The following is a 23,406-nucleotide window of genomic DNA, read 5'->3' on the forward strand; positions in this document are numbered from 1 at the left end:
TTACTTTGACTGTCTATCCGTAAATCTTAACTTTATTAAAAAAAACCCTGATTAAAATGACGATCAATCTAGGTTTATAAAAATGTAATTGAAAAAAAATATATAGAGAAAAAAAGACTCAATAATTTGTTTGTGTGAAAAGCGGCGCGGTTAACAGTGATTTCACCACCTCTATTATAGTTAAAGTTAATTCATTAATAATTTGGAAAACGTTCTAAAGAATGAAAACTGCAAGGGAAATAATGCACCCTTGAACAAAATAAAAGGTCACAAGCAAAAACTCGATGAAGCTAATTTCTATGGCATCAACTGTATGAACACACTGTAGGGATAGCTCATATAAATCTACATGGAAGAGAGAATATGCACACCACACATACAACAGGCTCAAAACTCAAAGGTGAAGAAAAGGAATATGAAGCTTCAGGTCACTATGAAACTCCTTGGAAGGACAATCGATCTCGTAGAGTGTCAAAAATTGATGAAGCAGCTGTATTTTGTGCAAAACTCAATTTCAATCGACCAAGCAATTCACCATCTTTTGCCTGAGAAGCAGCATCGGCAGCTTCCTTGGCCATGCCAATCCGAGCATATGCCTGTAAAAATCAGAGAGGGACCTGAGCAAAGGTGATCTAAACAAAAGTGACGAATAACACATACAAGGAGGAGAAGAAAAAAAGGCACATGGTCTGATTACCTCAGCTCTTTCTCTGGGATCTGCAAGTTTTGGGATATATTTCAGAGCTTCACCTTTCTCAGCCGCATCAATGCATGCCTCCACAAATGGCCTGAAACCTATCAGATGCACCCCCCCCCCCCACAAAAAAAAAAAAAAATGCAAAATATCATGACTTTCATATAACAAGACATAAAATGTCTGACTGCAATGATTTTCCAATTAAAAACTCATCCCAATAATCAAAGTTGCTAATTTAAACCCAACGCATTTTGATTCTATGCAAGAAGAAACGTAGAAGAAAAATTGCCAAGCAAGAAAGATGTCATCAATTAATTTACTTCCTTCAGTTGTCCTTCAAGATCGAACAACCAAGAGATCTTACCATTTGGTGGTCTCTTCTCCTTCGAAAATTTTTCTAGAGCATCCCAGTCTCTAATTGTTGCCAAAGCAAAAACTTTAAGCCAATACCATCTCTTCTCAGAAACCTGAGTAAAGTAAATGTCACATAAAAAAAGATGAATATTGTGGCCTGAAAAAAAAAGCCTCAAACTTATAGACACTGAAACAATATTTTTGTTACATCAGCCAAGTGTATAAAATTCAGTTAAGCACACAGACAAAAGAAAACTCATGTATATATATATATATTATATTCATGGCAAGAAGCACCAGTAAAACCTCGATTTTACTCTTTCAAATAGTGAGCCAGCATGCTGAGGTAAACAGACCTTAAACTCTGTTTTCACTTTCATAGCAGCTCTATGGTTTCCCAATGCAATACATGTTCGAATTGTATCACTGATGCTTGAATCAACAAAAATGGGCTGTTTTGTAGAGACTTCTAACTCATGTTGAATTCTGCAAAAAATGGTATTATCAGAAAGGAAAAAGAGTTCACACAAGTTTATAAAGCAGCAAGTGAGAATCAAATTGAGATTTTTCAATTGAAGGGGGGCTTTAATAGAGCATAAAAGGGATGTTTAGAACAAAAAAGAAAAAGAAAGGGGGGGGGGGGGGGGGTGTGTCATATCAGAAAAAAATTTCTAATTTTCATTTCTGTTATCAGCTTCATTCTAAAATCATTTCTCCAGGAAAATCTAAAGAAAACATGTTTACTATCTAACACTTTTCCCAAATAGAAAATACAGGTCTTTACATTTAAAACAATGAATAACAAAGGGATAAAGTAAAAGGTGAACAAACAGCGCCCTTGGTTTTCAAAGTGGTGAATCTGATAAACTTAGTGGTTGAAAAATAGAAAAGACAGAAATCATCATTTAGTAATCATGTTTTCCAAGTGCTATTAGTTTCTATAAAACCAGAAAATTCTCCATAAATACACAACCTTCACTTCTTATAGCAGGGTTAACTGCTAATTGATTGGATTTTGCATCTTTTTTATATTAATTTCCAAAGAAAGAATACATTACATCTTCTTTGCATCTAACTGTTATAATAGAACTACATGAACTACTATAATATGCAATGTTTTGGAGAAAAATGGAATAAACAAACGGTCAACAACATATTTGGTGGTACTAGTTGGCATCTTACCTCAGTAACTTTGCATGTTCTTCAGCAGCTTTTGACTCAAAGTTATGTTCCTTGGTCTCAGAAAAAAGATTGTGGGCCTTTTCAATGAGTTTTATGCGTGGACCATGAAGCGGGGATCCTTTACTGGCCATTGAATTTTTCCCTATTTCCCATGATTCTTTCCATAGGAGAAGAGCCACCTCCTAAAAACCAAATTAAACTTACAAATTAGGACAGAGAAACAAATGATTAACAATAAATGCATCACATCTTCAGCACAACTTTAGACACTCAAACATAAACAACGTCAATGGGTAATCAGTATGCACACAAATTTAAGCTTTGACAAACAAAATAAATATTGATGGGCATCATGGACTACAAAAGGCACGTAAAGCCTGCCCCAGTTCATGATGTTGCATATGTGTGTATGCATGGAAAGAGAAGCCCATCCTACATACAAATCACAATTTCATAGCAATTTATTAGTCATTGATTCCTGAAGAAATTGGATCGCCTCATTTTAGTCAAATTACATTAAAATTTGAAACTACTGTTTGCTAAACCCGGAGTGGTCTGTCATCCATAACCATATTTGCCTCCCTCAGAAAACCCACATGTGCATGCATGCACATAGAGCCCATTTACTTGCAATATATTGCAAATTAGAGGATCATATTTGCACCCACTAAGCTGATTGAGATTTTAATGAACTTTAAACCTTTAGCTATGGAACAGTGTCATGATGACATGCTTTCTATGGCAATGACATATAAATTTCACATGGATACAAGGAAATTAGTAGAAGGATCAAGCATCAAGCATGAAGGATTGTTTTTGACATTTTAAATTTATTTTACCATGCTAAATGAGTAGAACCATTATGAACTCGTTATGGCAATTCATCACCAAATAAAACCCCTTTTCTAGCTATCACACATTTACATAAAGCAGCATATGAATACCGAACTATCACTTGCTACTCTATTCCATGAAGTCAATTCAAAATAAAACAGAAAAAAATTCACTGTTTCTTAACCAGTTGGGAAGAACTTGAACTTACTTTAAGTTGTCCTGTTGATAGGAAGAAGTCCTTCAAGAATTCATGTTTATAATACCTGGTGGGGGGGGGGGGGGGACTAAATGTAATCATGCAGTAAAAAGGGAGGTGAAAAAAGTCTTCCAATGATTCATGCATTATTATACAACATGAGAAACAAGGGAAGAAAAAACATGTCAGTATGCACTGAGCAGATAAATGACATTGGTTACTGGATGAGAAAAGCTTTGCAAATTGATTTCTTATAACAGATTAAAAACACACAAATCATAAAATTAGTTTTAGAAAAAAATCTACTAGAATGTTTTACCTACCGTGCATAAGCTATGAATAAATCACGAGCAAGGGCTCTGGCTTGTATTGTTCCAAAAAACTCCAAGGCTGAACTCTGGATAAACAAGAAAAATAATCTAGGATGGTTCAAGTGATTGATGAATCAATAAGTACTTTTGCTTATGCTCCATTTATACATCCCCAAAATTAGAAGCTAGTCTATAAAATTTAGAGGAAGCAATTACCTTTTGCCAGATATGAAATAGGACAAGATAAACAAGGTCAGTGTCACCACTTTCAGTTGCCTTCACTAGAGCTGTTTCTTCCTCCGCAATACTTAACAATAGAGGAACCTAAAGTGAAAAAAATATAATCAGTAACACCTCAGAAACAGTCATCTCTTCAAAAGGACAATATTAACAACTACTATAATATATTAAAAAAAAAACCTGTTTTGAGGAGTGTGGTTCATGATCAACAAGCATTGCAGCCAACTTCCGGCGGCCACTCCTATCTGCATGAGCAGCAACAGCTGCATAGGACATGCCCTTGCATAATTTCAGCTGCAACTCAAAGAACATCATTTCAGATGTGTTGCATTGACATTAGAAGAAGAAAAAAAAACACAAGAAGAAGAGAGCTGTTGATTTCCAGAGTTTTTGATGTTAATCTAACAATGATCAAGAGAAGCACAAACCTTATCAAGTAAGATTTCAAGGAGGGCTGCATCAGGAATTGCTAATGAAGCTGTTATTTTTGCGCATGCCCAGTGCATTACTACTACTTCCTATATAAAAACAATCAGGAGAAGGTGAATGCACACATAAATGATTTGCTTTCTAGAATTCCTAGAAGGCAAATTATAACCAAGTTGATAATATGTTAGAGAACAGAGTACATGTATATAATAGAACTGTGGAAGTCCAAGTATTGGTGCTAGTCACAAAATGGATGCAAAAACTAGGGGCCACAAGTACTCAGTCATATAAACAATTACCAATTAGTGGCTCTAATGTTTCCTGATGATGCAGCCAAGGAAAGAGATTAATAAATTATTTTAATTTTTTTTTTTGAGATTTCTTTGGGATTTTATTTACTTAATTATATCTATTTAGGAAACTTGGCTTATTTAGGAACGAGAACATTAAGTAGGATTTTTCTAGTATGCGTGTCTCCTTTTCCTATTAAGTTTTCTATTTTCTTCTTAGTTTAGGACTGCTAGGGGTTTTGGTGCCTCTAAAAGAGCTATTCTAAGTAATGTAGGATTTCAATAATAGAATGAAGTGTATATTTTGATTTAGTTTTGAGGGTTGTGGCCATTGCCCTTTCTTCCTCTTCTCTATTCTCTAAGTATCTTTTCTGCTATTTCTTACTGCTAAAGTAAACATGGATTACTTTCTAGTTTCTACAGATACAGTAAAAAATCCAAATCCACCTGAAACATATCAGTAATAAATCCTGATTCCACATACATCAAGCCCTAACCCTAATTCCAACCTAAAATCCCTAATTCTCCAAGCTTGATTCATCGGGACTCTTTCGTAGGCCACCAAACCTAAGCTGCTCTACATTAGTTGAACATCAAGGTTTGTTGTATTCATGATATATAAAAATTTACCCAATATAATGTTAATAAAAGTCAACAAATCTTCCCAATAGAATGTTACCCAAAAATAACACTTAACGTCTTCTCGTCAAAGAAATTAGGTCAAGGTTCAGTTTTAAGCTTTGATTTGTGGAAGAGGAACCTAATTGGCAAAGTCCCAGAGAATGCAACAATGAAGAGACAATCTATGACTAAACTTACTTGATTCAATCCTACGTATTCTGATATCCGCAGTGCAAGAAGATGTTGGTGAGCGTTAATCAAACGACCAACCAGAACGGGTGCGGAAAGCAACTGACCACAAAATGTTTATTCAGTATTATATTGACAAGCAGCAAGCAAGTTCAGATTTGAAATTGACAACTTAAGTCAGGAAGTATCATAAACCTTATACTGCTCGATACTTAGAGGGATGCCAATCTCAGGGTCACGTACGGCGTTTAAGACGCGCAAAGTTTTGCACATCTCTTGAATGTGGTCACGTTTAAAATTGCTGCCAAAGCCAACTGGATATCAATGCTGGGAACAGAAATCAGAAAAGAAAAAAAAAAGAAAAACTATTTTAAGATCATAGATGCTACGAATTATAATCAAGTAAATGAGCACAAAGTAATCAGCGCATATTTTTCCATTTCACCACAAAAAAAAGATTCATGCTAAAAGTAAAGCTCACTACAGTTCACATCAAGAGGCAACTGTTCCAAATAGAAATTTGCACCACAATAGCCTCAGGCAACAATCTGACTAGTTAGTTTCCCAAAACCATCCATTGCCACGTTAACAAAAGTGCAATATGAAATTGAAATCAATCTCGATGAGCCAACCATAATTTGCTTTCTTGCCTTAGTGAAAATTTGTCAAGCTTTACAAATGATAGGAATCACACAACAAAATAAATTCACGCCATCATGAGAGGTATATACAGCTAATGAGTATATATCTTTTTTTTCTGAATCAAAATCACCTGCAAAAGGCTTGACCATAGCTCGCAGCTCTTAGCAGCGTCCGCTGACGGGAAACATCAAATTCATGACCCGCAGCATCAATACATGCTTCAACAGCCTCAGGCAAAGATGAGCGTATCAATCTCAAATTCTCATCAGCCTGGTAAAAACAATGGAAGATGGAATTCACATGAGATATTATTGAAACTCATAACCAAATGGTTCATGTGGGCCAGCATACCCATTTATAGACCACAAATGTAAGCAAGAATACTATAAAAACATTTTAAGCAAGTGGTCCACCCATTTGTTAGTCTAAGTAAGAAAGTAAAGCACAGCTGTTTGCAAACAATGAGACAAGTACCTTAGCACTTCGCCTATCAAAATGATCCAAAGCATCAAACAACAATGATGCAGGAGACGTGCTTCCTATCTTAAATATAGACACGGTAGAATCAGGCACCCGTTGTACAAACTCCATACTCGTATTTGACAATACCCTCACTCCATCACACTCAGGGATAAAAATTACAGGTTCATCATTAAAATATGATACAGAATCCCCAGAAGGTCCTACCATCAAAAGCACATCATCCCAATAAAGCAACACACTATCCAATCCACACCAAGCCATCTGCTCCGGTGGAAGCGCAGACTGCACATTTCAACACATTAATAAAAAACCAAACAAAACACAAGTTAAACCTTAGGATCAAACCAAACACAACATAAATTACCTCACATTGATAATTAGTAAAATTTATAAACTCAGTATTCATAACAAGAAATCTCCCATCATGCATAAAACACGCTAAAAACCTCCCGTTGTGGGAAACAGCAATTTTCTGCACGGCACCACCAACTATTTCCTCATCAATGAACCTCACCTCATCCTCATCAACAATCACAAATCCACTTCCTACTCCTAACAAAACCTCCACATTACCCGAAACTGTATACTGCGGTTCTATAACCGCCATACAATGTGGCAATTCCTCAACGCCAACCCCTATTTCTGCGAGCTTGCAAGGCTTAATCTCCTTAAAATCAGGAACACAGAATAACTTCCCAGCTTCCGTCAAGCACACGACACCGTTCCCCCAAAACACACAATCCACCACATTCTGTTCAAAGCAATCTTTTCCCATGGAGAAATTAGGTTCTAGACACTCGCCGTGGACGTTGTAACGGTAGATCGTGCCGTCCTGGACTATGCAAATTAGGGTTTGGTCTTCGGTCCATGACATTCCGATCAATCGGCCGCCTGGGTGTTTCCAGACTGTTTCAGAGAGGAGAACACCAGCGGAGTTAAAAATTCGGAGTTTTCGGAGGGCGGATTCGGCGTGGAGCTGGACGATTTTGGAATCGTCACGAATTAAAGCGATTGGACCGCCGAAGGGTGCGCAGGCTACTTTATTACGGCTTAAGTCTATGTGTTTCCATCGCATTGGGTAGAGTTCGGGTTTTCTGTAATACCGGTCTGTTAGGAGTTGCCATTCAGCCGCGACAGAGACGTTTGACATTGGAGGAGGAAAATTTGAGAAGTTAGGGTTTCTGAACGGTGAATTAGAGAGGTTTCGATGCTGTTTATGTTACAAGGACGATCTGATCATCTTTTTCGGCAGACGCTGGGAATGCTCTCGTCATCATGATCGATTACAATTGTTTTCTGCAAATGATTTGTAGGTCCGACTGAAAATGGGTTATCCTTTCCCTTGTCGAACCAACCCGACCCAAATCCATTTTCTTTCAGATAATTTTAATCTTATTAAGAATAATTTATTTTTATTACATAAGATGAAAGGGTAGTCTGTGAGGCTTAATAGGCTCGTGCTTAGGTAGTGGGCTCCTTAAGCCGATCTCGAGTAATAAAACGGGCCCGTATTCGATCATGAGAATTTGGAGTCCTATTTGAGAATGCAACATAGGGCCTACTGGGCACTGGCTAATGTAGTTACTAACTGCTGGCTATTTGAATTTATATTCCTATTATTTTACTATATCGAGTTTTAAATTAAATAATTTTTAAGTTACCTCAACATGAACTTATTCTAGAAAAAAAAAACATTCACCTTGATCAACCTCAAAATTTGCAACCTAAATTATAAAATTGATTGGGTTGAATTAATGTTTTATTCTATAATATAATATAAAAAATAATTTACAGTCAACTTAATACTAAAAAATAAAATGAACTAAAAATTTTAATTTTAAAAGAAAAAAAACAAAAAATAAAGAGTCAAAGAAGAAAAGCCAAGAGGCCTATTAAAAAAAATAAGAAAAAACCTAGTATTGCATGAACTATGCTAGGCATTATTAAAAAAGCTTAGGCATGTATCATATTAGGGGTGAACAAAAAAATCAAAAAACTGATTAAATCGAGAAAACAAAAAAAAATAACTGAAAAAACTAAACTGTGAAAAAAACCCGATTAAACTGATTAAAATTTTGAAAAAACTGACAAGTTCGGTTTGGTTTTATAAATCTAAAATTGAAAAAACTGAGCCAAATTCAAACCGAAAAAACATAGCCAAACTAGAAAAAAAAACCATAGCCAAAACTGAGTCAAACTGAAAAAAATCGAATCAAAACCGAGCCAAACTGGATTGAACCGGTTTTTATCCTAAAAGAATCGAACCAAACTAAACCGGTTTCAGTTCGGTTATATTTTTTAAAAAAATTTAAAATTTCAATTTGATTATTTTTTTTATAAAAATCAAACCAAATAAAAAATACTTACCTCTCAGTCATACAGAAGCCTGCATACCTGAACATATTTTTTCTTTGTCAATCATTTGTTTTAAAAATAATTATTATTTAAAAGCAAATGCCACAGTCATAAGTGTCAAACATGTGACCTCAGCGTTACTCCCTTTAAATAGAAACTATTATTTTAATATATTTTTAAATAAAAATATTTTAAAAATCAATTATTATCAGAGTAAAAAACTATAATAAACTTCACGTAAAACCACAACGCAAAAAGCTATTAACTTAAATGATTCAAAAAAATATGTTAAATGAACAGTAACCGAATTTTTTAACTAGTCTGCCTTGCACGAAGGATAAAGCCTAGCACCAGTACACGACCATGATTTGTGGGTTGACTTTACTGGGGTTTGTGAGGAGATATTACGAGAATGTTTCGTTTTTCGTTTTAAAATAATTTTTTAAAAATTTAAATATTTTACCGTGATATAACAATACAAAATATATTTTAAAAATTTAAAAAATTTTAACATACTAATATCAAAAATAAATTTTAAAAAATAAAAAGAATATTATTTTAATCTATTTTTAATGCTTTTGATTTTTTATATTTACTTTAAATTAACTTTTTTTAGTGTTTTCAAATCGTTTTGGCGTGTTAATGTTAAAAATAAATTTTAAAAATAAAAAAATTATCTCAATATATTTCTAAGCAAAAAACACTTTGAAAATTGATCATTTAGTTTTTTGTTAAGATAAATAAAAATCTTCTTAAATAAAATGTGTCTGGCAAATATGCAAAATCCAAAGTATTTAGGTTTGACAGTCAGCCAAATTCAAGGTAACGTGGACCTAACGAACACGTTAGACCCTAAGAACTTGGACTTGATAGTCAATCAAGTCCAAGAAAACGTGAATTTAATAAATATGCTAGATCCAATGAACTTGAACGTGACAGTTAGCCAAGTCGAAAGAAACATAGGTCTGACAAACATGCCATACTTAAAAAAATTGGACTTCATAGTTAGCCAAGTTTATGAAAATATAGGTTTACCAAATATGGTAGATCCAAAAAACTTTTCAAGTAAATATCTATTACATGAACTTTTTTTCTTTGTAAAAATTACAAAATTTAGAGAGTATAAATAATAACCACTAAATCTTTCAAGTAAAAAATTAAAAAGTTTTCATCTCTTAAGTTGAAAATTCATAGATTTAAGAAGATGAACTCATTGCTACTCAATTCCCCATCTGATTAGATAAAAATCGAGTGGTATTCAAGTGAGAAGGACAGAAATCATCAAGTTCGACTTTAGTTAATCAAAATGGAACTGATTGCCATCTTCAGTAATTATAAATCAGCATTGGAGGCACCAATCAAGGATCTATCTATCTATCTATTTATTTATTTCTGAGAAACATTCGATCCGATCATTAATTATGAAAGAACAGCATGAAACCGATCATTCTCATTGGGTACAGGGTCTTGTCACTGTCTCTATTGGCCACCCAATTCTGTTAAAAACTCTAGTCGTCCTAGCATCTTTCCAATCTCTTTACATAAAGGCCAAAGCATGATGTTCATTCAACATATAAGCCTCCATTGACAAAACAATAAAGTTGGTTAAGAGCTCAAATCAACAGAACAGAGCCTTTTTCTTTGGACAATCACTCGATTATTCTTCAGAACCACTTTGTCAAAGAAGCATTCCCTTCGCTAGACCTGGGTTTTCGGCCTTGTATTATTCAGATATGTCTTCTCTGGAATAAAGGCAGGTGAATAGCTTTTATCATTTTTCAACGCTATTGATTTTCCAACTAGAATGAGCTCATACAGCAAGTTGAAAAATACATTATGATTTCCTTTCAACTCAGTAATGATTATACGGGTGAACGTTGCTGTTGAATCACATGTGACATGTATCACAAAATGATATGGTTGGCTCTTTTCCTAATTGATAAAATCATAGGAATGAAACTCAATCCGGGATCAACTCGAGTATTGTTTAAGTAATAGGTCGGGGTCAATCCGGGCTGATTCCATAATTTGAGGGTTAAGTCTTGAACGAATCTTATCCCAAGTCGACTTAGATTTTTGATCGGATCATTTCTTATTTTATCTATTTTTTCAACTTGAATCATTTTAGATTTTGAGTTAACCCATGAAATTAGTCAGAGTTTTACAATCGAAATAAAATGAAACTTTTATGACTAGCTATTTCACACTATAAAGATGATTAATAACAACATTTAAAAGCAAAAATATATTGTTATCTATTTAATTCATGACACTAATTATTCTAACTAGTGATGACATTAATCAAAACTAGTTCCAATACTGATATTAGCTTATTATATTTATGATGATTATTATTATTGCTGGAGTTCTTGATTGTATCGATCCTTATTATCACAGCAAGCTTATATTATTACCTTATATATAGGTATGCGATCCACATGATTATTGTACTTCGGGCTGTGTCCTTGTAAATGTTTAGGGTACTTTAAACCATGCATGCGTCACAAGTCTTGTCCGTAAAACCATAATCTAGGTTTGATGGTTTTAGCACATACGCCTCATATCAACCACTACTTGAGCTGCGATGCTTCAGATCTAGCTAGCAAGAGCGGGTACATACGCCCAGAAACGGTGGCATGGGGGTGGGTGGAATGAATCACATGCAAAACTGATTAGAGACAATTACTTGTCTCTTTCTTTAGGAATTAGCCGTGTAAAACAGGTAGAAACTCCAAACCTTCATCATGAGCTTGAAGAAAATCAGCTGCAGTATTTGACAAGGGAAGGACCACTTCAGCTATATGCGCAATCACTGCTAGATTTCTCACAGCTAAAAAGTTGTGTGGATGGGCTAAGCTTGTCTTGGTCTACCTTTCTTGATTTGAGAGTTGCTACGTACCTTCGTTTAGGAGCAAGTCTTTTTTTAAGTGTTTGTAAATACCAACAGAGAAACTCATCAGGATTTTATTATTCTTTATCAGTTATCTATGCTACAGGTTGGTTTGGTCTGTAGGATGATGATTTGGAGAAAAAAGCCTGCCAAAATAGCAAGGGGTTAAAACGATGGATGTCTATGAAATCATCTGTTTCAGTGAAAGCCGCCTAGCTAGGTTGTCTATTTAAATGCCGATAAACCATTATTTAGCACTAAAGTTTACTACATATGCAATCCAAAAATCATCTTATCTTTTCACAAAACTAAAAATGTATTTGTGTTTTCTTTTATCAAATTATTTTCGTTTTGTGGGTTGGTGTATTGGTTTTTTCTAGCATGCCATGACGCTAATGCTATATGTATGCCAAGCAGCGCGGGAATAAAGCAGAAGATAGTGTCTGCTAGTGTAACCTTCATAGACTCACTTTACAAATTCAAACTTCTGTCCTCCATTGAAATCCGACCTTCCTTTTGCTCTGTGATTCCTACATTCCCTTTCATTAAATCAAAAGGTCTGTCAAAGTGAACCCCACTTGGTTGAAATTTGCAACCCATGCCATGCCCATAACCTCTTTCTTACTCGAAAGTCGAATCCCCCCACCTAAAAGCATCAACCTCCATGCAATACATAGAGTTCTGTATTTAAAACATCCTACTTTGTCTTGGTAAAAATAACCTTTCATCCTGAAATTCTTAAATTCAACATATGAGCATTATTGTTTCTTGAAATAACATTCTAGAAGCCTGTCTAGTTGGTATATCTGTATGCGGCAGGCAAGCAGAGAAAGGTGAAATTACCGATAATTCTCGATAAGGCAAGTTAGTATTGCTATATCTGGAGAGAATTCATGAAGCTGAACCTGCCTTTCTTGTAAGAAATACATCAAAAACGCATTCAGTTGCGCTACTGCTCCATTTTTTCTGTGTCTTTACATCATTTTAATGCACCAAACCTCTTAGCCTCCAACTGGAGTTCACGGTGTCAATAGCAGAAAAAGAATTACAGAAAGTCCTTTGCTGTGCTTTCTGAAAAACAATGCAACTTCTACAGAAACTGGTTTCTTTCACCATCTGTGCGAGTCTTGTTATTCTTCTTCTCCTACCATTTGTCATTTCATCTCAAGAACACTTGAAAACCACAGGCAATCTTACTAGCAACAAGAACATCATTCATAAGGTATTCATGTTTTGCTTATAGTTATTTTTTAGGTGAAGTTCTTATTATCTAATTCCTGATGTTTCAGAATTGAAATTCATCATCTTCTGCACTCTTTTTTTTTTCATTTTTTTTTCTTTATACATATGCCACGTTCATTTCAATTTTACAAACTAGCCCGTTACCATCTTGCGATTCCAATAAAACTGACTGATGTTCTGTAACAACAGTCAAGTCCTAAACTGCTGTTCGAGATTACACTCCATGGGTTTCTGCTGTGGGCCTCAATGGGATTTCTAATGCCTGTTGGGGTGATCGCTATCAGAATGTCACACAGAGAGGCATGCGGACGACGGCTTAAGATTCTTTTCTATGTTCATTCCATTTCGCAGGCAGGTTCTTTCTCCTCTTTTTTTTTCTTTTTGTAACTATGGTTCCATTATCCTCTTCAATTTTCCCACGATTAAGGTTAATTTTGTTCCTTTTACTTTCATATGTAAAATAGTATCTCTGTACAGGTTACAAAAAGATATCACTAAAGCTTTGAGCTTTGTTTATTTAAGGTCGACACCCCACTCTTTAGCTTTTAATGATGATGAAAGAGAAACAAAGTAGAACTGTTTCCTGTTCTGCAAGTATTTTATGTAGCCCACGGTTTGTTGTTAATCTCATTACTACTTGAGAGGGAAGTAAAGACGATGATTATAAAGTAATAGTTGATTGGCAGTTCATGGATTTATGATCTTAATTTAGCATACTCATGGTACTGAATTATGACATTAGGTGTCTCTAGGCCATTCACAAACGAATAGGTAAAGCCATCTTACACACGAGTGAGGATAACAACTTTACTTTTTTAAATTTACTACATGACCATGGTGTAGAATTTCATGTATATATTGAATGAGTAATTTGTGTTCAGCAGATGCTTTCTGTACTTCTCTCCACAGCGGGAGCAGTAATGTCCATAAAAAACTTCAACAACTCATTCGACAATCACCATCAACGAATAGGCGTAGGCCTATATGGTATGGTATGGTTACAAGCACTCATTGGGTTTCTACGACCGAGGAGGTAAGCTATCGGGCTTCATTGTATTTTTTATATTCATATTCTTAGGCATTTACAACTTACTCAACCTCACTCGGCCATTTCCAGGCCTGCTAGTTGAAGTCACCTGAGGCTAGACGTATCAGTTACCCGTATAGTATGAAGGGCATATATATACTACATTTACTATTTAAGTATCTCAATTTGATGCTTAGTCATAGAAAGTGCTGAAAGAACACATTGGAAGAGTAGTAATTAATGAGAAGTTAAATAATATATGCCAGCCTCAATTAGCTAAGAATCTGAGTTTATATGTAATGTCTTCATATACAGAGGATCTAAAGGAAGAGGTCTGTGGTTTTTTGTGCACTGGATAACTGGAACTGCGGTATCTCTTTTGGGAATCGTCAACGTATACACAGGATTACAAGCTTACCATCAGAAAACATCAAGAAGAATACATATTTGGACTATAGTTTTCACCACCGAGGTCTCTTTCATTATTTTCTTTTACCTGTTCCAAGACAAATGGGATTATATACATAAGCAAGGAGTCATTTTGGAACCATTGAGGCCCACTCATCAAGTAATTTCTCCAGGAGAAAAGCAAAAGGGATCAACAACCGAGTCTTGCTGAGAAAGTAGATAAAATGCCGTTGAAAACAATTATGGCCCCGCTATAATAGGATTTTAAAAGGAGAACTTGGAGATATTACTAACAGAGAATTATGCCCACCTCTAGTTTTTCTTATCGTTGGATATTCTCCGCTGCAAAGGACCCGTATTTGGAAGCATTGAACGTTGGATCGGAGATTTCTAGCAAGTTTTAATAAGATGGGTTATGCTTCTTCTTTTTTTGCCTTTTCATTTTTGGTGAACTACTATTGTTCAACAGTTGTAAATTTGAATATAGATTTCTTGACCATGTTGGGATTTTAGCGTTGTATCTATGGTTTCCTTTTTCATGGAGTATAAATACAGTTTTCCGATATCTAACTGGTTTGATAATAATTTAAGACGATGTGGAACAGAAATCCTGAGAGGATAAATCTGATCTGGTAGATGGTAATATGGTTCACAAGAAAGCTGTTGCTGTTTATTTTCCATACAAGTCAAGAGAAAAGAAAGAGAAATTTGGATCTTACAATAATTATCAAGCTCTGTAGTTCCTCTTTACTCTCTCTAAGCCATCATAATGCCTTGTTAATTATTGTGTCCTCGTTCACAATCCCGCTGGGATCAAAAGTATCTTTGGTTAAGATAATAGCATGCAAACCTGATAAAATAAAAAATAAAAAGTAGAATAAAATAAGAAATTAGACATATAAGAATTTACGTGGTTTACTCAATTTGGCCACGTTCACGGGCAAGTATAGAAGGATTTTAGTAAGTAATGTGAGAATTACAACCTCTCTCTACTAATAGGAAAACAACTGAAATCTCTCTATTAATAGGAGAAAACACCTTATTTACTCTCTCACAAATACCTTATAATTTTGTGGGATTACTTTTCCTCTCTCACTCTTCTCTTCCTCTCTTGTGGTGTGTTTACAATGCTTTATTAATCTTTTGTTTCTCTTCCAGACTTTGGTGGCTGGTTTCACATCTTTGTGTTGAAAACAGCGACATCCGTTGGCAACTGTACATGCTTGACACTATTAAAAACCATTGCTTGCCCGTTTGGAACAAGGAGGCAACTAAGACGTCTTGATGAATCTCTCTCAATAATCTTGAGATATAAAATAGTTACTAGCTGTTAAGCAAATGTGCAGTTTACTAAAGTTTCTGCAGGAAGGACTGTATTCATATGTTGGCAGGACCTGTTATATTTACTAATCATGAGCAATAATTGATATGCTGTGCAAGAAAAGCTCCAGCTAAAGTTGATCTGGTTCAGAAACGGAGAAATTATACATAAAGACAGCGGATCTTTGCCCTTCCTGAGAAATGACTTTAGCTGGGAGTAAAAGGATAGGGAATTAGCCAGAGAAGCTGATCTGATACTCTGTTAAAAACAGAATGATGCAGAAATTGGATTTGAAGGAAGGGGAAACGGCATCACCATTGGTGAGTAGTAGTGTACATGGTTGTAAGCAGCTGATTGATGAATCAGAGAAATGAATTTTTCTCTCCCAAGATGCGAGTCTCACTATCTAAGAATTGAACTTCGTCCTCATCAAGCAGAAAGATGGTCACTTTCAAGGTTCTAGAGTTTAAATGAAATTTATGTATTTGATTTCTTTATGCAGAAGTTTTCTGAAAATGCATGATAGCATTAGATGTGCAAGGAAGGTTCTCTCTCTCTAGTTTGAAGTCAACATTCACCACTGATGCTAGCTTGTAGCTTTCAACAACCCGTCACACATTTAGAATAGTGTTCATCACACCTTTATGGCAGACATGAAAATGAGAGACACGAAACTAAGTCTGTGAGTGATTTATGACAAATCTTGTGTCAGATATCGTTCAATACCCACCAAATCCTCATATGAAACAGGTAGACATTAGCCGGTGTTAAAGAACTCATCTTAAATGCCATCACTGATTAGAGAATTTCAAATTGTATATCACATCATTTCAAGAAATTACTGGCTCTTTCACCTTTATCATCATCTCTCTTTATGAAGATGCAAGATTTTGCAATGACTGGTCTCTAACACCCACCATAAACAAAAGAACAAAATTGTATTTCAAATGTGATGATGGCAAAACAGAACGATTTCGTTTCCTTCAAATATACTAGCACTCTAATGCTATCAACAGTTCATTTCATAGTTTTCAGCTTTTTTTTTTCCTCTTAAGATGTGAAACTTATGACAACCTTATAACTAACTAGCTAACAAGCAACAGCTTTTTATATATGGGAGTATCAAGCTATAATTTCTCTACAACAATTTAAGGAGTATAGTATCATGGAAAAAGCTGCACATAACCAGTTAATATGGCAATTCCTAAGATTATAATCGGCGGAAGAATTATGAAAGCTCCGATGGTGGCAAAGAAAACTGAATCATTCCTTTGAGATACTTGATTTAGGTAAGCTTGTCTTCTAATGTTTCTCTTCTGTGAAACAGTTAAGAACTTGGCACTAACTTTCTTCAAGTTTTTTTTACCCAATGGAATGCTGAAATCATTATCTCCTTCTCCAACCAATTGAGCCAGCTGCTCACGAATTGTAAGTTTACCAGAACCACCATCACTCTCATAACCTGATCAGTGAAGCAAGTAAATTCAGACTATTGCTGATCTAAAATGAATGGAACAGATTTGTAGAGATAAAATTCACATACCATCAGCGGGTGGGGTGGCAGAGGTGAGTTGTTCCAGGAGATCGAGCTGTGTGCGTGTGGAAGGCAGAGACCCTTCAATGCAAAAACATTAAAATCACACGATAGGGTCAATCACCAAATCCTTTATCCAATTCAATAACCTTCAAAAAGTTTTAACAAGAAATTTTACAATATTTGGAACCAGGACTGGCAGTAAATAACACGTTAGCATTAAGGGCTCTGAATTGTTCTCCTGCTTTGGAATTCTTGAAATTTTTGGCACTGTACTAACAAATTTGACTAGAACAACCTTAAAGAGATACTAAAAAGAGAGCAACAACAGGGAAAATACCTGAAAAGGAAGAAGGGTCTTGCTCTGTAACTCCACTTGCAGCACCTTCCGATTGAGCAGAGGTTTTAGTACAAGAGAAGGAAGAGGGGTAGAGCTTGAGGAGGTGCTTGTGTGCTGGGATTAGGAACTGAGGGCCGGTGGTAGAAGAGGATACATGGGAAAGAGAAGAGGCACTGAAATTCAAGGCCATGGATTATTACTTCTGTTTTGTCAAAAATCTACCACAGATTTCGAGTATTCAGTTCCTTTTGCTTTGTAATTGTGAGGCTATAATAATTCATGAGGTTCTAGTTTCAAATTTCTCCCGTATTTTAGCCACCTGAAATATTTATTTCTTTTCTTTCAAAATAAAATAAACAGGCCAGAATCTGAAGAGCTCTCTTCCACAATTTACAATTATAACTTGTATGGGCCCTGGGAGGAGGTCGGGATCCAGTGCATCGGAGTCCAGATGGGCTTCCCGGTTATTTGTTCTCTTACTGTTATTTTCTATTTTCATTACATTGTATTGGATCTTGATGATCAACGGTCAGGATCAGATTCACGCACACGTGGAGATTTCATGATGGATTAGAGATTTTGAGTCGTTATTGTTCCAGCATTTTTTAAAAATAATTAAACTGGAATTTTTTTAAAAAAAATCAGGACTGAATCAATCAAAAGATTCAGTTTTTTAAACAAAAATCAGCAAAATCTAATTATTATTTTTTGATTTTTCTGAATAAATCAACCACAAAGCCACCTTACTATCATACTCGGTTTTTTAATTATTAATTATTAATTTTTAGATGATATAAAAAATAATTAAAATTTTTTTAAAATATTATTTTAATATATTTTCAAACAAATAATATTTTAAAAAATAAATATTATAATACTGCCAAACACCCCTTAATTCATCATCCGCAACAAAACTGTAATCACCATAGAAAAACAATTTATTGAAAAAGAGAAAATAGTATGTCCCAAAGAAAGCGTGTTCACGTAACCATTAACATCCTATCAAAAGCGTACAACTGTAACCCACCCATTCAAGGATATATAGGAATGTTGTTCTTCTTTTTTCTTGAAAATATATTAATTTTTTAAATTTCTTTTAAAATTAGTGTATCAAAATAATTATTAATTTAAAATAAAATTTTTTAATATTTTTAAAATGTAAGAACCACAGCCAGAATAAAGCCGAAGCTGAAGACCCCAGAAGGTCCCATCGTCAATACCAAAAATACCCCTACAACCCATCAACTTTACTTCCAGTGGAAGATAGAGCCCGGGGAAGGAACCTGGCTGGCTGGCTCCTTTCCCTTCTCCGAGACAGAGACAGTAGACACAGCACACACGCTTTCATACTCATTCGGGAACAAAAAACACTTTCCAGGGACAAAAAAGTCATTTAGTTATAAACCGACAACGTTGGAGAAAAATATGACCGTTGTGGATGCGAGTCCAGGCGTTAGTCTTTCAAATAATGTGATTTGAAAGAAAGAAATTGAATAGTGTAGCAATTGAATCAAACAGGGAGAGAATCAGATTCCATGTAAGCAAAGCTAACCAATTAAAAAGCTGAGAAAGAAGGCAACTTATCAAATCTCAGCGAAACCGAATCCACGCACAGTTTCCTTCTCTCAATCTCTGTCTATGTCTCAAGAAACCAAACTATACGGAGAATAAGAGAAGGATAAACTGGAAATGGCAAACAGTTGTAGTGGTGAAGTACAAGAGAGGGATATGGTGGTGGTTCAAGAAGAAGAAGCACACCCATATGCGTTTCATGTCTCCGGACCTCGAAATGTGGCTTCTCCTAATTGGAGAGACCTTATCAGTTCTAGTTGGTCAGTGTTGTTATTATTAGTTTTACTACTTTTTTTTCTCTTCGTGTGGGTACAAGTAATAAGTGGGTTTTGATCAATTTTAGATTTGAATAATCAGAAACATAGAGCATGACATAAATGGGCATCTGGGTTTAAGATACTGATGCAGTAACTTCCTTATTTATGCTGCCTGATTATAAGTTCATATTTGTGTCCTGGTTGTTATAGATGGTAATCAATTCTGGATAGTTTTGGTAAGTTTTTTCAATCAGATGGATCTTTGGTTGAATTTAGTGTACTGGATTTACAGGGCTGGGGTTTTTTGTTGGATTTCTTTATTTATTTTTACTTAATGTAACTGGTGGTATAGATTGTGTATTCCCCTATTCTTTGTGATAGGTGATTGTGGATTATATAATCACATAATCAATGTTGAGACTCCACCATCAGTGGGATTCCTTCATCAATACTCAAAATAAATTAATAATCATTTTTTTGAGACCAAATTACCGGGATTCCTTAATTTTAGCTGGAATGTGGGATTCGGGTTATGTTTGGATTTGGAGATTGTAGCTATTTAGTTATTTGTTCTAATTATTCTTGGACTTTCCTTTGCTGGAGAACGTTGTTGTCTAGGACAGAACAAGATTTCTAGTAGTAGAGGTCATTGAATCTTGGACTTCTAGAGGCTAATTGGTTAATTAATTACTCGTGGAGATCATTGACGGGATATAAATCTTGCATATTTTTAGCTTTGTTCTTTTGTTTCATGTAATTTCTTCGAACAAGAGTATAGGGCAGAGCGGAGAGCAAGTGAAAGACTAGGATTTCTTAAAGTTTGTCCAGTCGTGGATTTCGAGCCCTTTTTGAATGATAGAATGCGTTAGTAAAGGAGCAAAACCCTAGCTATATGTACTTTGTGATCATTTGGAGGAGGAACATATATATGTGAGCTGGGTGCGTGAGGATCTTTCCTATCAATGATGATTTTGTGATTGTCTATCAGTGATTTCGGGTTCTGTAATGCAGAATCATGCCCTAATCTGCTGGCTCACAAAATGCAATATTCTTTTCTTCTTGTTCCTAAGGAGGTTGGTAAATGGTTTAAATTTCTCCTTTGTTATGACCGGATAATGAGTTTATTGCATCTCATTTGCCTTTTTTGCATTTTATTCTTCTCCTCCAGTTATGGTAAAAACACATTCATTCATTGATATACAACTTAAGTAGGAACATTACTTATTGGTGGTTTTCAATTGCTAGGAACATACTCACCTACAGAATTTGCCTGCAATCTATTGTCAGAATATATGATCTTTATCAATATCCATGATATTTTGTTTCTCATAGATGATCTTTGTATACAGGAAGAAAGAGAACTACAAGCGAACTGTATTTTCCTGCTTCATTCAAGCAGTTTACTTGCTTGAAATTGACAGACAAGAGAACAGAACAGAAGAAAATGCGCTAGCTCCAAATTGGTGGCGAGGCTTCAAATACAAATTGACCCAAACCTTAATCGATGAAAGAGATGGATCTATATTTGGTGCGGTCCTAGAATGGGATCGAGCTGCAGCATTAGCTGACATGGTCCTTATGAGACCCAGCGGAGCACCAAAGGCTGTTTTAGCACTCCGAGGAACATTACTCAAAGGCCCAACAATCCGGAGGGATATTGAGGATGACCTCCGTTTTCTGGCATGGGAAAGTTTGAAAGGTTCTGTCAGATTCAAAGTAGCGTTGGAGGCATTAAAATCAGTTGCTGAAATGTATGGAAGCAGCAATGTATGTGTTGCTGGTCATTCCTTGGGGGCTGGTTTTGCTCTCCAGGTGGGAAAAGCATTAGCTAAAGAAGGTGTGTATGTGGAGGCCCATTTATTTAACCCACCTTCTGTTTCCATGGCAATGAGCTTAAGAAACATAGGAGAGAAGGCTGGGTTTGCTTGGAAGAGATTTAAGTCAATGCTTCCTTCAAACGGTGAAACACAGGCAACCGGTGATGACGGAGAGAAGACCTCTACTTTAGGATTGAGGGGTTGGATACCTCTTTTGGGTTACAAAACTTCTATGGGATTAAAAAATTGGGCGCCTAATTTCTACGTGAACAATAGCGACTACATCTGCTGCTCCTACACTGACCCGGATGGAACTGAAGATAAAAAAGAAGCTGACAAGGAGAATGCAGGTCCTGCAAATGGGCAAGTTGCTGCGAAGCTGTTTGTTATGTCCAAGGGAAAACAGAAGTTTCTTGAGGCTCATGGATTAGAGCAATGGTGGTCTGATGATGTGCAACTTCAACAGGCTCTACATAACAGCAAGCTCATGAGCAGGCAGCTGAAATCGTTGTATACTTTCCCAGCTACACAACCAACACAGCGAATGCCACAATGACATAAGGTTATATGCTTTCGTTATTTGCCAAATACCTCGTTTTCGTTCCTGTTTCTTTCACACTACCATTCTCTGTTTGTAATCTGTATCTGATAGATAGCAAACAGAAAAGGAAAAAGAAAAGACCAAATTAAGCAAAATTGTATTCATAGATTGTCTTGTTCATCTAATTCAAGCATGGAAAGGTTGTACCCGCATTTCATCATTTAATCTTTTTTCTTCTCACAATAATCTTTTGTAATTCATTCCTTTCTTTCTTTGACGTGTGAAGAATAATAAGACAGAAGATTTCATTTTCTTCCCCCATACCGAAGTTTGAAGATGGCAAAAGTTCATTCACCTCACAATAATGAAAACTTCTCTGTCAACTTATCTTCTCTTACTTGTATTTTGTAAAAGATTCATAATCACGATCTTACTGCAGCGAGGTTCTCAGATGTTAGTACCAAAAATTGCACTTTTTTTCTTCTTTTTGCGGAAATTTAATTGTCCTGTAATAGAGGTCATCATGTCTTACATTTTCAAACAATTAACTGTTAAAAGAATCTGAATAATACTGGTTTGAAATATATTTGAGTTCAAATTAAAAAGTAAGGTTCAATTATAGTTGAGGTTAAGATTTTATTGAAAAATATTCTCTATTACAAGTATTTTAATATAAACATTAACATGTCTAAAACTAATTATGGTTGAATGAAATATTAATTTTAAAAAAAATTTAATTGATAAATTTTTAAACCTAAAAACCTCTAAATCTCACATTGAAAGATTTTTTTTTACATAATGATGTCGGAGAAGTAAACACCGGAAAAATCCCAGTGTTTGACTCGGGTTTGAGATAATTGTAAATAATTTTTTGGAAAAAAAAAATCAAAAACAGCACATATATCTCCATGCTTGCTTCAGTTTTTTTTTTTTTTCTAGAGCTTTAGATTTTTATATCATAGAAAAAAATCGATTTTTTTTATTGGCAGACCTTAAAGGGTAGTGTGATATTTTAAGGACGTGGTGTTAGAAACTTGAAAGGTTTTCCATCAAGCAAGGGACAATTTAGTTGAATAATAGAGGGTATAATCTTTGACAGCAATATTTTTTTTTTCATCCAAATAAATGCATCATTTACTTTGTTTTTAAATTTTGTGCCTCTGAATATAATACATTTGTATATTGGTTTTTAATACAATATTAAATTAATTTTACTCAGATTGTTTAAACACCAAACAATTTTTTACCAACTGATTTAGTTGTGAAAACCAGAAACAAGAACAGCTAAGAGAGGCAGGCGAAGATATCTTTCAAGAACTAATTATAGAGATAAGCCTAATCAGACCATCTTCTGATAAGCCAAACCCAGAGGGGGTGGGAGGGTAAATGCCTGTTTAATATATACACCATTAATTGGATTCTGTTCATGTTTCTCATCTTCTATTTCTTCTCAAAACCTCTTAATGATCCTACTGAAGCTCTCAACTACGTACTTTCTTTTTCCATATTTGTCTTCTGATAAATGCGTGTCTAAATTCAATATATCCACGGTTATAGAAACTTGAGAGGAGGTCTCAGTAAACAATTGTTCCATGACCTAGAAAGACCAAAACTAGCATGCATGGATTAAAGAG

At 35.2% G+C, this 23,406-nt stretch overlaps 4 protein-coding genes across 4 annotated transcripts; 2 read left to right on the top strand and 2 right to left on the bottom strand.

The window, feature by feature from the left end:
- Positions 1 to 174: 174 nt before the first annotated feature.
- Positions 175 to 7,817, bottom strand: LOC133692296 (protein VACUOLELESS1-like). The gene is made up of 15 exons (XM_062113133.1): positions 6,833 to 7,817; positions 6,460 to 6,750; positions 6,116 to 6,255; positions 5,539 to 5,644; positions 5,353 to 5,445; positions 4,243 to 4,332; positions 3,995 to 4,108; positions 3,791 to 3,898; positions 3,587 to 3,660; positions 3,276 to 3,330; positions 2,234 to 2,415; positions 1,408 to 1,537; positions 1,062 to 1,164; positions 698 to 795; positions 175 to 596 (listed from the first exon to the last, which is right to left on the bottom strand). The coding sequence occupies exons 1-15, from the start codon at positions 7,616 to 7,618 to the stop codon at positions 432 to 434; spliced, it is 2,535 nt and encodes an 844-aa protein (XP_061969117.1). The 5' UTR covers positions 7,619 to 7,817; the 3' UTR covers positions 175 to 431.
- A 4,251-nt stretch (positions 7,818 to 12,068) lies between these two features.
- LOC133690604 (cytochrome b561 domain-containing protein At2g30890-like) lies at positions 12,069 to 14,955 on the top strand. Its single transcript, XM_062110833.1, has 4 exons — positions 12,069 to 12,935; positions 13,145 to 13,306; positions 13,840 to 13,988; positions 14,298 to 14,955. Exons 1-4 carry the CDS (start codon positions 12,795 to 12,797, stop codon positions 14,599 to 14,601), a joined length of 756 nt encoding a protein of 251 aa, XP_061966817.1. The 5' UTR covers positions 12,069 to 12,794; the 3' UTR covers positions 14,602 to 14,955.
- Positions 14,956 to 16,630: 1,675 nt separating this feature from the next.
- LOC133690605 (uncharacterized) lies at positions 16,631 to 17,898 on the bottom strand. Its single transcript, XM_062110834.1, has 3 exons — positions 17,586 to 17,898; positions 17,255 to 17,326; positions 16,631 to 17,173 (listed from the first exon to the last, which is right to left on the bottom strand). The coding sequence occupies exons 1-3, from the start codon at positions 17,773 to 17,775 to the stop codon at positions 16,875 to 16,877; spliced, it is 561 nt and encodes a 186-aa protein (XP_061966818.1). The 5' UTR covers positions 17,776 to 17,898; the 3' UTR covers positions 16,631 to 16,874.
- Positions 17,899 to 18,905: 1,007 nt separating this feature from the next.
- LOC133690903 (GDSL esterase/lipase At4g10955-like) lies at positions 18,906 to 21,984 on the top strand. Its single transcript, XM_062111182.1, has 2 exons — positions 18,906 to 19,417; positions 20,764 to 21,984. The coding sequence occupies exons 1-2, from the start codon at positions 19,275 to 19,277 to the stop codon at positions 21,785 to 21,787; spliced, it is 1,167 nt and encodes a 388-aa protein (XP_061967166.1). The 5' UTR covers positions 18,906 to 19,274; the 3' UTR covers positions 21,788 to 21,984.
- The last annotated feature ends 1,422 nt before the right edge of the window (positions 21,985 to 23,406 follow it).

Source organism: Populus nigra, chromosome 4 (genome assembly GCF_951802175.1).
Source record: "Populus nigra chromosome 4, ddPopNigr1.1, whole genome shotgun sequence".
NCBI lineage: Eukaryota > Viridiplantae > Streptophyta > Magnoliopsida > Malpighiales > Salicaceae > Populus > Populus nigra.

What these genes read in the sequence shown, in the direction of transcription:
- LOC133692296 (XM_062113133.1), bottom strand. Translation starts at nt 7,618, where the DNA reads ATGTCAAACGTCTCTGTCGCGGCTGAATGGCAACTCCTAACAGACCGG. An exon ending in TAAGTATCGAGCAGTATAAG is followed by an intron (nt 5,446 to 5,538) that starts GTTTATGATACT and finishes TTTTGTGGTCAG; the next exon opens with TTGCTTTCCGCACCCGTTCT. An exon ending in GAACATGCAAAGTTACTGAG is followed by an intron (nt 1,538 to 2,233) that starts GTAAGATGCCAA and finishes CATTTTTTGCAG; the next exon opens with AATTCAACATGAGTTAGAAG.
- LOC133690604 (XM_062110833.1), top strand. Translation starts at nt 12,795, where the DNA reads ATGCAACTTCTACAGAAACTGGTTTCTTTCACCATCTGTGCGAGTCTT. An exon ending in ACAAGAACATCATTCATAAG is followed by an intron (nt 12,936 to 13,144) that starts GTATTCATGTTT and finishes CTGTAACAACAG; the next exon opens with TCAAGTCCTAAACTGCTGTT. An exon ending in ATGTTCATTCCATTTCGCAG is followed by an intron (nt 13,307 to 13,839) that starts GCAGGTTCTTTC and finishes TGTGTTCAGCAG; the next exon opens with ATGCTTTCTGTACTTCTCTC.
- LOC133690605 (XM_062110834.1), bottom strand. Translation starts at nt 17,775, where the DNA reads ATGGCCTTGAATTTCAGTGCCTCTTCTCTTTCCCATGTATCCTCTTCT. An exon ending in AGACCCTTCTTCCTTTTCAG is followed by an intron (nt 17,327 to 17,585) that starts GTATTTTCCCTG and finishes TTTGCATTGAAG; the next exon opens with GGTCTCTGCCTTCCACACGC. An exon ending in TGCCACCCCACCCGCTGATG is followed by an intron (nt 17,174 to 17,254) that starts GTATGTGAATTT and finishes TTCACTGATCAG; the next exon opens with GTTATGAGAGTGATGGTGGT.
- LOC133690903 (XM_062111182.1), top strand. Translation starts at nt 19,275, where the DNA reads ATGGCAAACAGTTGTAGTGGTGAAGTACAAGAGAGGGATATGGTGGTG. An exon ending in GACCTTATCAGTTCTAGTTG is followed by an intron (nt 19,418 to 20,763) that starts GTCAGTGTTGTT and finishes CTTTGTATACAG; the next exon opens with GAAGAAAGAGAACTACAAGC.